Source organism: Dendrobates tinctorius, unplaced genomic scaffold (genome assembly GCF_039654945.1).
Source record: "Dendrobates tinctorius isolate UK_male_01 unplaced genomic scaffold, ASM3965494v1 ptg000192l, whole genome shotgun sequence".
Classification (NCBI taxonomy): Eukaryota; Metazoa; Chordata; class Amphibia; order Anura; family Dendrobatidae; genus Dendrobates; species Dendrobates tinctorius.
In genome coordinates this window covers 4,778,350-4,793,431 of record NW_027361859.1, presented here as the reverse complement: position 1 = coordinate 4,793,431, position 15,082 = coordinate 4,778,350, and the positions used below count along the sequence as shown (strand labels likewise).

Below are 15,082 nucleotides of genomic sequence, written 5' to 3'. Positions count from 1 at the left end.
TCTGTTAATTATATAATTCCACATGTGTTAATTCATAGTTTTGATGACTTCAGCGTGAATCTACAATTTTCATAGTAATGAAAATAAAGAAAACTCATTGAATGAGGTGTGCCCAAACTTTTGGTCTGTACTGTGCATATATATATATATATATATATACACACACACTATGACTTATCTCGGCTAAGACAAAGCCTAGATCCTCAGGCTACATTCACACTATGGGCGTAGCCAGGATCAAACCTGGGGGGGGGGGAGAACCTCATACTGTTCTGCAGAATTTCATACTGCACACCTCAGCTGCTGCAGAACCTCATACTGCACACCCCTACACTTGAAAATAAAGCCTGCACCTTAAGATGTGGTGAATGCAGTCTATTTATTCCAACTATCAGTTGATGTTGATGTGTTACTGAAGACGAGCAATGCCTGTCCTGGGTGTCCTTTTGGGCAGCTATGAGGTCTACCTGACTGGTGCTAAAAAAAAGGAGTGTTAGTCTGTGTGCTATCCGGCTTTCATTCTTTTTTGTACAGATACAATATGGCTAGACAGATATGGATAGATAGAGCAGATTTCTAATCTGCTTTTGCTATTGAAAACATTATCTATGAGCTCAAAAACCTTTCAGGTGATGCGGTTTTTTAAAAAACTGATCGGCTTTTGCAGCTGAAAAACGTATCCTCAAAAAACGCAGGATAAACGCTGTGTGTGAATGTAGCCTTAGATCAGGAATAGAACATTATAGGACATTTCATAACTTTCCCAATTTCCAATGAAATAATATTCAGCACATTCTGCATTGAACTACTGTACCCAATTTATTATATATTTTAGGAGTCGGAGTCGGTCCATTTTATACCGACTCCAACTCCGACTCCACCAAAATGAGCACCGACTCCGACTCCACGACTCCACAGCCCTGCCTCAAGCCGCACTCATTTACCCTATATTTTTGTACTCCGGCAGGAGGAGATGTCAGAGGGGGCGGTGATTATTTTAATATTCCTGCATTTTTTCTGCCTTTTCTTCCTTATTTGATGCATTTTTGGTGCAGATGTAAATGTCCCTCTTTAATGTTTTTTTTTTTTATAGGACAGAAGAGTTTTGATTCTGCTCTTAATAGAATAACTGCAGTTTTTTACATGCATTTTTAGGCTCCATTTAGACGTCCTTTTCAGAGCTACATATTTTATTTTCCCCATTAATACCGGAAAATGTACGAGGCATCTTTTTGTATATGCATGTGTTTAATAAATTTATTTTTTTTATATATATACACTCCCTTTCGCGATGTTTGAGAAAAGTAGTGTGATTATATTGTTAGTTTGGCGTGTGACCTCTTGCTGCAAAATTCAAAGTGGGGCCCCCATGTCCATATAAAACACGTACGTGTTACACCGATATCGGTGTCACCAGTGTTTTCAATCAGTGTGTCGTCCGTGTGCCATCCGTGTTTTCCGGTATGGATACTGGAAATGAAATTACAAAGCTTCTAATAAACTTTCCATGTTAAACACGGACGGCACAGGAACGGCACACGGACGGCATGTTTACTCGGACCCATAGACTTGTATTGGCCCTTGTCAACACGGACATAAGGGCAGCACTGTAGGTCAAATAGGGCACACGTGGCATCCGTGATAAACAGGATAGGTCGTGTGAGGGGGCTGGACAGTCACATAATAGAAAACAGCAGAATTGCCGTCTTTTTCTACATCCTACCTCACAGACAGCAGAATAAAAAGCCATAAAAAAAAGTCCTACCTGTCCCCCAAACTACTCTGCTAAATCCCCTCTGACTCCGGTGCCAATGGTTAGTAGATGGCACTATTCCACACAATAGTATATTAAGCCCTGTTCACACTGCGCTTCTGCAGTGCATCCGGGGGCTCTGCCTGAATCCCCCTAAAATAGGATTCACGTAAATCCCCGACGGAGCCACAGACTGCACTGACACCAGCAGAGGTCAAATGAATTTTTTTTTTTCCTGAAATTGACTGATTTATTTTCTTAGGCCAGGTACACTATTGAACACCGGTGACCCTACTTGTGATCACTGAACCGTGCGGATTCACTGCGTCCAATACATTGTGCGGGTGAGATTTATCGCATCTCCGTAAGATAAATAGACATGCTGCGATCTGGAAAGACGCGCCGCATGTCCATCCCTACGGGTGATCCGTAAGCGTCTAAGGACGCATAATGGGCATGGGATTTCTTGAGGTCCCATCCACTATGCTGTAACATCTGGACGCTGCACAAATACACAGCGTCCGACCCGCAGGGATTACTGATCGTCTGCACCTACCCTCAGAGTCTGTTTGTGTTTTTTCGTCTAAAAGTGTCCACTTTTCTGTGGCTGTTGGAACAGACGGACACGTTCAGAAAAAAAAAAACATCACCTGTGGAATTCATGTGAACTCCATTCCTGTCATTGCAATCTATGGTTCTATAGGGAATTCAGTCAGAACTCACCGAGAGCAGTAAAGAAAGACAGTGTGAACAGGCCCCAATGTAAGACACAGGCATGAGACATACCTTATTTTTGAGATTATAAGATGCACTCTTTCCCCAAAATTTGAGAGGGAAAATGGAGGGTGCATCTTATAATGCGGATATACCTTACCGGCTGCAGTGGAGCAGGTTCCCAGGGTCAATGCAGGCCGCAGGGTGTGATGAGAGGCTGATCTGATGTGCAGCGCTCCACTGCAGGTGTACAGTGCTGTAGGGGATCTGCCAACATTTTGTGAAAGGCCTGAGACCCAGCAGTTGCATGATTTCCTATGGGGTGGACTCCGGGAAAATGGCTGCAGGGGGCGGCGCATGCATAGATGGAGATCTCGTCACCAAGATCTCGTGAGATGAGATTTCAGCGCTGAGATGTCATCTCCCGAGATCTTGGTGACATCTGTGCATGCGCCGCCCCCCAGCAGCCATTTTCCCGGAGTCCACTGCATAGGAAACCATGCAACTGGGGCGGCATGGTGGCTCAGTGGTTGCAGCGCTGAGTTCAAATCCCACCAACAAGTGGGTGCAAGACACTGTGTCTTGTACGCCTCTCCAGGTCTCCGTCTAACCATTAGATGTTGGGCAAAACTGAAAATTTGACTCATCAAAGAAGATTACCTTACTTCAGTCCGCTATGGTCCAATCCTTATGGTCTTTGGCAAACTTCAGTCTGGCTCTCCTTTGCTTCTCATTGATGAAAGGCCTTTTTCTAGCTTTACATGACTTGAGCCCTGCCTCTAGGAGTCTGTTACGAACTGTTCTTGCTGTGCACTTCACCCCAGCTGCCATTTGCCATTCCTTTTGTAGGTCACTTGATGTTATTCTGCGGTTGCTGAGTGACATTCGAATAAGATGACGGTCATCCCGGTCAGTGGAGTCGTTTTCGCCCTCTGCCGGTCTGTAGCTTTGTTGTCCCCAATGTCTGCTGCTTGACCTTGTTGTAATGGACTGCTGTCTTAGAAATTTTATGGATGGAGGCAACATGACGCTCACTGCATCACTCTGCTAGTAAAGCCAGAATTGAACACTTCTTTTCCTCAAACAAGACTTTTCTTTTTGACTTCTTTGGCATGGCTAAAAGTTATTTTTTCATTCCTATTTTTTTGGGATATTACTAGCACTTGCTTTGCCATCCAGCTTGTCCTATTGCAAGAGGATTGTGAACACCACAGGCGGTCATTGGGACCTTGTCATACAGCAGCTATTCTGACGAGTCATACCTCGATAGCGTGAGTTCTGAGTGGCCAACGAGGTCGCTCGTCGTTGTTATGGTGTCAAACACAGCGATGCATGCTGGCCAGCAGGACACCAATAATCAAAAAATGGCATGGGACATTCAAGCACGATCAGCGATATCGCAGAGGGGGGCCATCGCCGCTATGTGTTACACGTAGCGAGATTGCTGGCGAGGTCACTGTTGCGTCACAAAATCTGTGACGTTTCAGCGATCTCGCTATGTGAGACTGGGCCTTAAGATTTGGTTCAGGCGATTACCTAATCAGAAGCACATTAAGTAGAAAGAGATGTACTCTGGTTGGAATTCAACTGACACTGGAATGGAATGGCTGTCAGACATGTAGAGAAGCTGATTTTTATAAAACTGTGCAGTGGCCTCTTAATTTTTGCCAGAGCTGTGTGTGTGTATATATATATATATATATATATATATATATATATATATACACACACGCACTGATCAAAAGTATAAAGGGAACACTATAACAGAGAATGTGGTATTTTAGTGTTCTCTTTATTTTTTTGAGCAGTATATATAGACACACACACATGCACCACAGATATGCACAATAATACTATATACTGAATATATGCTCACACATTTTATATACACATATACAGATGCACACTGTATAATGCACATGTACTCACACAGATACTTATATACATGTATACTTACCAGGTTTTGCGACTTCACTTGTACATATCCATTCCCAGGACAGTGCTAGGAGCAGCCATGATGAGGACTCAGGAGGAGAGGACACAGACACACAGGACTGCAGGCATCTTCCTGGCCCCACTGTCACCTCTGCTGTGCTGTAATTGGCCCCTCCCCTCACTCTCAACTTCTGACCTGACACTGCAGGGAAAAAGAGGGAGAGAGGGGGCTTGAGGGTGGTTTGGGAGAAACGCTCCGGGACTACAGAGGATGCACAGCGTTATTCACTGCTGTACACCCAATGTGCACTTCATAAAGGGGCTGCAGACACAGGGGGCCCCCTTTGTGGGTGGAGGCCCTAGGCATATGCCTTGTTTGCCTACCCCAAATGCCAGCCCTGAGGGTATGTGTGCTTTGGACAAAATAGTGACCCATCGGAGAAATTACAAAAAATCACACAAAATGAGAAACCGACATCCAGGTCAATGGTGATGGAGAAAAAAATATGCATAATTTATTGATCAAGGATTTGATGTTACATGGTGGGAGAAACAACCAGATGAATAGTGGGCATTATTCCCGAATGACAAATAATATATATACAGATTAATCTATTCAGATAGAAATAAAGGTCAATAAATTGCTGCCAAGGGCATGTACAGTATATCTTTTTACATGTAGGTCAAAAAGTATACCCCAATGTAATAGCAATATGAAGAAAGTTAATATAGGATTACATTGACCGGATGTAGCTATAATTGACCCATGTTAGTTATATAGCAATGTGCAGGTATATATAGCTATGTGCGAGCTTCCTACTGTGCAGATAAAGTACATTAGTACTTGAATGTCTATGAAACACACAGTTGCCAGTAAATGTAAATGGTAGCAAACAATCAATAATGTAAATAGCTGAATCTGCATTATATTTATTATACCTGTAAGGAGACCAGCAGCGATTTGCCACAGGGATACACTGACCCTGTGGCAAATTCCTGCCGGTCTCCTTACAGGTATAATAAATATGATGCACATTGAGCTATTTACATGATTGATTGTTACCATCTCATAGAATCATAGAATCATAGAATCGTAGAGTTGGAAGGGACCTCCTGGGCCATCTGGTCCAACCCCCTGCTCAAAGCAGGATTCGCTAAATCATCCCAGTCAGATGTCTGTCCAGCCTCTGTTTGAAGACTTCCATTGAAGGAGAACTCACCACTTCTCGTGGCAGCCTGTTCCACTCATTGATCACTCTAACTGTCAAAAAGTTTTTTCTAATATCTAATCTGTGTCTCCTCCCATTCAGTTTCATCCCATTGCTTCTAGTCTTTCCTTGTGCAAATGAGAATAAAGTTGATCCTTCTACAATGTGACAGCCCTTTAGATATTTGTAGACAGCTATTAAGTCTTCTCTTTTGCAAACTAAACATTCCCAAATCCTGCAACCTTTCCTCATAAGACAGGGTTTGCAGACCGGTCACCATTCTGGTCGCTCTTTTCTGAACTTGCTCCAGTTTGTTGATGTCTTTTTTAAAATGTGGTGCCCAAAACTGGACACAATATTCCAGATGAGGTCTGACCAAAGAGGAGTAGAGGGAAATAATGACTTCACGTGATCTAGACTGTATGCTTCTGTTAATACATCCTAGAATTGCATTTGCCTTTTTTGCTGCTGCATCACACTGTTGACTCATATTCAGTCTGTGATCTATTAGTATACCCAAGTCTTTTTCACATGTGCTGTCACTTAGCCCTATTCCTCCCATTCTATATATGTTTTTTCCATTTTTATTGCCCAGATGTAGTACTTTGCATTTCTCCCTGTTAAAAACCATTCTGTTAGTTGCTGCCCACTTCTCCAGTTTATTTAAATCTTTTTGAATCCTCTCTCTCTCTTCTCTAGTATTAGCTATCCCTCCTAGCTTTGTATCATCAGCAAATTTAATCAGTTTACCCTCAATTCCTTCATCTAAATCGTTGATAAAGATGTTGAACAATACAGGGCCCAGGACAGAGCCCTGTGGTACCCCACTTGAGACATTCTTCCAACTGGATGTGCAGCCATTTACGACCACTCTTTGGGTCCGATCACTAAGCCAGTTATGAATCCACCTAACAGTTGCCTTGTCCATTCCATACTTAATCATTTTTTCAATAAGGATTGTATGAGAGACTTTGTCAAATGCTTTGCTGAAGTCAAGATATACTATATCTACAGCATTTCCTTGATCCACCCAATCAGTGATACCGTCATAGAAGGAAATTAAGTTAGTCTGACATGACTTATTAGTTACAAACCCATGCTGACTCTGTTTAATCACTTCATTCTTATCCAGGTATTGACATACATGTTGTTTAATAATTTGTTCAAAGATCTTTCCTGGTATAGAAGTCAGACTCACCGGCCTATAGTTACCTGGGTCCACCTTCTTCCCCTTTTTGAAGATAGGAACAACATTTGCTCTTCTCCAGTCTTCTGGCACTTCTCCTGTTCTCCAAGAATTTTCAAAGATTATAGAGAGGGGTTCAAAAATTTCTTCTGCTATCTCCTTCAGTACTCTGGGGTGTAATTCATCTGGACCTGGAGACTTGAATTCATTTAGGCTAGCTAAGTGTTTCCTCACTATCTTTCTGTTTATAGATATCCTGGATTCTTCTATTCCCTTAATAGGACAGTGAATAACAGTTGATGTTACATTTCCTTTCTGAGAGAAAACAGATGCAAAATAGGAATTTAAAAGTTCAGCCTTCTCAACATCCTGTCTTACCATTTCATCATTTTCATCCTGTAAAAATCCTATAGCATCTTTGACTTTTCTTTTACTTTTGACATATCCCCAAAATCCTTTATTATTGCTTTTGACATCTCTTGCAAGCCTCAATTCATTTTCAGCTTTAGATAATCTGATTTGTGCCCTGCAGGTTCTGCAAACAGCATTATATTCTTCTTTAGATATGCCTCCCTCTTTCCATTTTATAAACATTTTTTGCTTCCTTTTTAGCATGTGCTTAAGTTCTGTGTTCATCCATCCTGGTTTCCTTAACTGCTTCCTATTCTTCCCTCTTTTCGGAATTGTTAACAACTGTGCTTTGAGAATTTCATTTTTCAAGATTTCCCATCCTTCCTGGACATTTTTGTCTTTAAGGATATCCAGCCATTGGATCCCTCCAATTCTCTTTCTGAATCCCTTAAAATCTGCCTTTCTGAAATCTAACCTTGACGTCTGAGTCTTCACAGGTCTTCCGCCTCTAGTTATCCAAAATTCTAAAATAGCATGGTCGCTACCTCCTAGGGTCCCAGCCACTTTTACCTCCTCAACCATTTCCTCCCTGTTTATAAGGATTAGATCCAAGGTAGCAGTTCCCCTTGTTTTCTCCCTTACCTTTTGGAAGATAAAGTTGTCAGCAAGAGAGGATAAGAATTTCCTTGACCTGTTAGTTTTGCCTGAGAGAGATTCCCAACAAATGTCTGGATAGTTGAAATCTCCCATGACAACTATGTCATATTTTTTGGAGAACTTGGCCTTTTGATGCATAAAGAGTTCATCCATAGCTTCAGCTTGCACAGGCGGCCTGTAGTAAATGCCTACAATGGTGTCCTTTCCATTGTTCTGTCCTTGTATTCTTACCCAAACAGTTTCCACAGAACTCCCAGTCTCTGAAGCTTCAATCTCTGTGCAGATATACGCGTTTCTAACATACAATGCGACACCCCCTCCTCGTTTATCAAGTCTGTTTCTTGCAAATAAGTTGTATCCTTCTAGTCTTGTATTCCAATCATGTGTATTGTCCCACCAAGTTTCAGTGATTCCAATGACATCATATTTCTTTTCCTGTGTTAGTAGTTCCAATTCTCCTTGTTTGTTGCCCATGCTTTGTGCATTAGTATAGAAACATTTTAGTTTGTGATTGGTTTCTCTTTCTCCAATATTTTTATTAATTAGATTCTTTCGTCTTTGTTCTTCCTTTCCACTTCTAATAGCAGAGTTCTCAATAGCATTTGTCAGGTGTATGGCTTTTTCTGGTCTTTTGCTTCCCTTCCCATGTTGTTCTAGTTTAAAGCTCTCCTTACAAGTGTAGCAAGGCGACTTCCAAATACATGTTTTCCAGTCTTCGTAAGGTGCACCCCATCTCTAGCAAGTAGTCCATCGTATAAGTAGTTCACTCCGTGATCCAGAAATCCAAATCGTTGCTGACGGCACCATCGACGTAGCCAGTTATTCACCTGCAGAATCTTATTCCACCTCCTTGTTCCATGGCCATCCACTGGGAGGATGGAAGAGAAGACCACCTGCGCTCCCAGTTCTTTCACTTTCTTGCCTAAGTCTTCAAAGTCTCTGCAGATGGTTTCCAGGTCGTTTCTTGCAGTGTCATTTGTCCCCACATGTAGTAGCAGGAATGGGTAGTCATCTGTAGGTCTGAAGAGTCCTGATATCCTGTCAGACACATCTTTAATTTTTGCACCTGGAAGACAACACATTTCTCTTGAAGTTATATCCGGTCTGCAGATAGCGGCCTCAGTTCCTCTCAACAGGGAATCCCCCATGACCACCACTCTCCGTTTCTTCTTCACAACATTTTTCTTTCTCCATCCAGGAGGACTCTGAAGGCGTACAAGGTTGCTGCTTGTTGGCAAAGTCTTATCCTGATGTATTTCTTCATTGTTTTCCTGCGTGAGAGCCTGGTACTGGTTTCTGAGCAGTATGGGTGCTGACTGCCTCCTGATCCTCCTGCTTCTCTGGGTCACATGTCTCCATTCCTCTGTTTCTTCAGGTGCACTTCGAATTTCTTCTCTTTCTGTAACATGAAGAGATAATTCTGCTCTGTCCAAGAACTCTTCACCTTCCTTAATGATCTTCAACGTAGCTAACCTCTCTTCGAGATTTTCCAACTTTTCCTCCAACAGGGACACAAGCTTGCATTTGTGGCATGTGAAGTTTGGCTTTTCCACTGGTAAGTCTGTGAACATGTAGCAAGAAATGCAGCTCACCAAATGGCTCCTGGCCTCTTCCATCTTGAGATTTCTTAAAAACGATGAAAGATGAGCCCAAATGTCGGCGCGCGGTTTTCCGATTTCCTCTTTTCAGCTGCAACGGCCAAAACCCAGTGATCGTTGAGCTCGCGGAGACTCTTCACTTATCCCAGAAGGCACTGGGAATATGCAAATGATCTCCTCAAGACTCTTCCCCTGGTTTTCCGATTTCCTCTTTTCAGCTGCAACGGCCAAAACCCAGTGATCGTTGAGCTCGCGGAGACTCTTCACTTATCCCAGAAGGCACTGGGAATATGCAAATGATCTCCTCAAGACTCTTCCCCTGGTTTTCCGATTTCCTCTTTTCAGCTGCAACGGCCAAACCCAGTGATCGTTGAGCTCGCGGAGACTCTTCACTTATCCCAGAAGGCACTGGGAATATGCAAATGATCTCCTCAAGACTCTTCCCCTGGTTTTCCGATTTCCTCTTTTCAGCTGCAACGGCCAAAACCCAGTGATCGTTGAGCTCGCGGAGACTCTTCACTTATCCCAGAAGGCACTGGGAATATGCAAATGATCTCCTCAAGACTCTTCCCCTGGTTTTCCGATTTCCTCTTTTCAGCTGCAACGGCCAAAACCCAGTGATCGTTGAGCTCGCGGAGACTCTTCACTTATCCCAGAAGGCACTGGGAATATGCAAATGATCTCCTCAAGACTCTTCCCCTGGTTTTCCGATTTCCTCTTTTCAGCTGCAACGGCCAAAACCCAGTGATCGTTGAGCTCGCGGAGACTCTTCACTTATCCCAGAAGGCACTGGGAATATGCAAATGATCTCCTCAAGACTCTTCCCCTGGTTTTCCGATTTCCTCTTTTCAGCTGCAACGGCCAAAACCCAGTGATCGTTGAGCTCGCGGAGACTCTTCACTTATCCCAGAAGGCACTGGGAATATGCAAATGATCTCCTCAAGACTCTTCCCCTGGTTTTCCGATTTCCTCTTTTCAGCTGCAACGGCCAAAACCCAGTGATCGTTGAGCTCGCGGAGACTCTTCACTTATCCCAGAAGGCACTGGGAATATGCAAATGATCTCCTCAAGACTCTTCCCCTGGTTTTCCGATTTCCTCTTTTCAGCTGCAACGGCCAAAACCCAGTGATCGTTGAGCTCGCGGAGACTCTTCACTTATCCCAGAAGGCACTGGGAATATGCAAATGATCTCCTCAAGACTCTTCCCCTGGTTTTCCGATTTCCTCTTTTCAGCTGCAACGGCCAAAACCCAGTGATCGTTGAGCTCGCGGAGACTCTTCACTTATCCCAGAAGGCACTGGGAATATGCAAATGATCTCCTCAAGACTCTTCCCCTGGTTTTCCGATTTCCTCTTTTCAGCTGCAACGGCCAAAACCCAGTGATCGTTGAGCTCGCGGAGACTCTTCACTTATCCCAGAAGGCACTGGGAATATGCAAATGATCTCCTCAAGACTCTTCCCCTGGTTTTCTGATTTCCTCTTTTCAGCTGCAACGGCCAAAACCCAGTGATCGTTGAGCTCGCGGAGACTCTTCACTTATCCCAGAAGGCACTGGGAATATGCAAATGATCTCCTCAAGACTCTTCCCCTGGTTTTCCGATTTCCTCTTTTCAGCTGCAACGGCCAAAACCCAGTGATCGTTGAGCTCGCGGAGACTCTTCACTTATCCCAGAAGGCACTGGGAATATGCAAATGATCTCCTCAAGACTCTTCCCCTGGTTTTCCGATTTCCTCTTTTCAGCTGCAACGGCCAAAACCCAGTGATCGTTGAGCTCGCGGAGACTCTTCACTTATCCCAGAAGGCACTGGGAATATGCAAATGATCTCCTCAAGACTCTTCCCCTGGTTTTCCGATTTCCTCTTTTCAGCTGCAACGGCCAAAACCCAGTGATCGTTGAGCTCGCGGAGACTCTTCACTTATCCCAGAAGGCACTGGGAATATGCAAATGATCTCCTCAAGACTCTTCCCCTGGTTTTCCGATTTCCTCTTTTCAGCTGCAACGGCCAAAACCCAGTGATCGTTGAGCTCGCGGAGACTCTTCACTTATCCCAGAAGGCACTGGGAATATGCAAATGATCTCCTCAAGACTCTTCCCCTGGTTTTCCGATTTCCTCTTTTCAGCTGCAACGGCCAAAACCCAGTGATCGTTGAGCTCGCGGAGACTCTTCACTTATCCCAGAAGGCACTGGGAATATGCAAATGATCTCCTCAAGACTCTTCCCCTGGTTTTCCGATTTCCTCTTTTCAGCTGCAACGGCCAAAACCCAGTGATCGTTGAGCTCGCGGAGACTCTTCACTTATCCCAGAAGGCACTGGGAATATGCAAATGATCTCCTCAAGACTCTTCCCCTGGTTTTCCGATTTCCTCTTTTCAGCTGCAACGGCCAAAACCCAGTGATCGTTGAGCTCGCGGAGACTCTTCACTTATCCCAGAAGGCACTGGGAATATGCAAATGATCTCCTCAAGACTCTTCCCCTGGTTTTCCGATTTCCTCTTTTCAGCTGCAACGGCCAAACTGGTCTGCATGTTATTTGCCATCCCATGCCCCCCAGGGTGGGGATATGTGAGCAGCCAGTCACACCCATCTCATTGGACTGCTCGTAAAGCCGGCCCTGATATGACTTATTAACACTCTCAGCACTATATGTCCAGGAGCATGTTTTCCCAAGCTTACATCACCGAAGCTACCAACCCAGATGATACATATCTCCCCTTAAAGACTTTTCTGGTGGCCATGTTAAATACCCCCCACCCAAAGCCAGGCGGCTTTGCACCTTCCACTATCAAACATGGACCCTCGACAGTGTGTCAGCATTGCCGTGCAGTTTTACGGGCCAATGCTCTACATAGAAGCTAAAATCCTGAAGTGCATTGTTCCGGTTCTTCTGACTCATCAGCCTCAGAGAGGCATGGTGTGACACTATAGCCTGAACTTCCTGCTTAAGAGGTAATACCGAAGAGTGTCCAGTGCCCACTTGATGATCAAACATTCCTTCCCCACTATGGAGTAATTCTTCTCGCATGATGACAGCTTCCGAAATAGACACATTATGGGGTACTCTTGCTCTTCCCAGTTCACCTCTTGTGATAATACAGTGCTCAGCCTGACATCTGACACATCCATCTGGACCACAAACTCCTTAGAGAAATCAGGTACCACCAATTTGTTTCAGTTCCTGGAAAGCTGTCTCAGCTTCTGGAGACCACTTAGTCATAGCCGACTTTGTCTCTTTAAGGAGGTCTGTCAGATGGGTGACTATTAATGCGAAGTTAGGGATGAACTGTAGTAGCCCACAATGCACAGGAACTCCCTGAAGTGCTTCGGGATGAACCAGCGGTAGTAGCCCACAATGCACTGGAACGTCTTGACCCGCCCTGACCAGAGTTGTGGAAAACTCTCGATCGGGTCAACTTCATTTACTTGGGAGTTTATTTCGTTCCTGCCTATGACATAGCCCAAGTATTTTGCTTCTTCCATGGCACATTTCTTTGGGTTTATGAAAAATCCCGCCTTCCGTACAGCATCAAGTATTGCCTGGACTTTTCTCAGATGTCTTCCCCAGTCCTGGCTGAAGATCACAATATCAACCAGGTAGGCCATTGTGTACTTCTTGTGGGGAGCTAGGATCTGGTCCATTGCTCTCTGAAAGGTGGCCATTGCTCCTTACAACCCAAATGGCATCCTTGTGTACTGCAAACAACCGTCTGACGTTGAGAAGGCCGTCTTGCCCTTGACATCTTGGGACATGGAACTTTGCCATTACTCTTTCGTAAGGTCAAAGGTGGTAATGTACCTGGCCAGCCCTAGCCTTTCAATCAGTTCATTGACATGATGCATTGGCTATGTATTGAACTTACAGACCTCATGCAGCTTCCTATAGTCATTTCAAAATAGCCATTCTCCGTCTGGTTTCGGCACCAAGACTGTGGGACTGGACCAGCCACTCTTGGACTCTTTAATGACTTCCAGGCTCAGCATCACAGCATCCTTCTCTTTCAAGATCACCTCTCCGTGGGCCTCTGAAATCGGATAGATCTTCAAGCTCACCCAAACATGTGGCTCTATGAGAACATCATTCTATATGACCTGAGTACAACTCAGTAATTCTGAGAATAGGTCTCTGTTCTGATGTAGCAACTTTCTGCACTGCTCCTTTTACATCGGCTTCAGACTTATCCACCAAATACAGAGCTTTCATGGGTTCCCTATCTCAACACGGCTTAATCACGTTGACGTGGTACACCTAGTAGGGCTTCCTTCTTGCTGGTTGGTGGTCTTTATAGTTGACACTAGCTGAAGAGCCCGGCACTGCCCAGGCATAGTAACTAACTGTGGTTAGTTATAGCAAATTATAATTATCCTTCATCCTATAGTCCCGTGCCCATATACCCATCATACATATCCATGATCCCATAGGCCCGTGCCCATATACCCATCATACATATCCTCCATCCCATAATCGAGTGCCCATATACCCATCTCACATCCTCCATCCCATAGTCCCATGCCCATATACCCATCACACATCCTCCATCCCATAGTCCCATGCCCATATACCCATCATACATATTCGCCATCCCATAGTCGAGTGCCCATATACCCATCACACATATCCGCCATTCCATAGTCCTGTGCCCATATACCCATTATGACATCATCATCACTATGGCAACCATTATGACATAAACGTCCCCATTGCAACCTATGATGAATCAGCGTCGCCATGGCAACCATTGTGACATCATAATGAAGGGCGGGGCTTGATGCGCACACACTTTCTCCCCATTATGTAGATAGGGGCAAAATTGTTTGGTGAATTGGAACGCGCGGGGTTAAAATTTCGCCTCACAACATAGCTTAGGACACTCTTGGGGTCCAGATGTGTGACTGTGCCAAATTTTGTGGCTGTAGCTGCGACGGTGCGGATGCCTATCCCGGACATACACACACACATACACACACTTGAGCTTTATATATTAGATTGCCAAACTTTTCAACTACTACATAGAGGCCCTGCCACTTGGCAAGAAACTTGCTTTCCACTGTAGATACCAACACCAGTACCCGATTGCAGGTTTGAAGTGTCTCACCCTCGCTGTTCTAATTGTACACTATTGATTGTGGCTTTTGTGCCTTGAGGAGGTGTTCTTCCACAATGGTCATCACCTCCGCAATTCTCTTTTGCATCTGGGCCATATGTTTGATTACACTCCTGCAGGGGGTAGACTCCACCTTACAGGTCTCCTTCCAGTCCAAGAGGGTGATAGGGAAACCATGATTCTTTGGGGTCCCTTCATACACTCTTAGGGTCTCACTCTCCATACTTCTATGATATTAGCTGACAGAGAAGAAATCAACTCTCACCTAATCCTGTTATTCTCGTCTCTCACCTCTATAACTCTTGTGACTCATGTAACTAAAGAATATATCATGAGTTCCACGTAGGGCTAAGGTAGATAATGGGTACATAGTCTTAGAAATAGATGAATCACTATAGATAAAGGGGCTATGAACCCTTAGTAAGACAGGTTAATGAGGCTAATGTTAGGGTATTGTATAACCATCTGTTTTTACCTTTTTCTGGAAATTCCCAAATGTATCTAATAATTAACAGCCGAGTACAATCTGATTGGTTGTCGAATATGATTGGTTGAAACCATTTATGCTTACTGTTGAA

At 44.2% G+C, this 15,082-nt stretch overlaps 1 protein-coding gene across 1 annotated transcript in view; it reads right to left on the bottom strand.

Moving 5' to 3' along the window:
* LOC141055951 (uncharacterized) overlaps positions 1 to 15,082 on the bottom strand; it is a 192,458-nt gene that overhangs the window by 47,672 nt on the left and 129,704 nt on the right. The window contains 1 exon segment of the mRNA XM_073552648.1: positions 12,826 to 13,067. Within this exon segment, the coding sequence (XP_073408749.1) occupies positions 12,826 to 13,067 (242 nt within the window).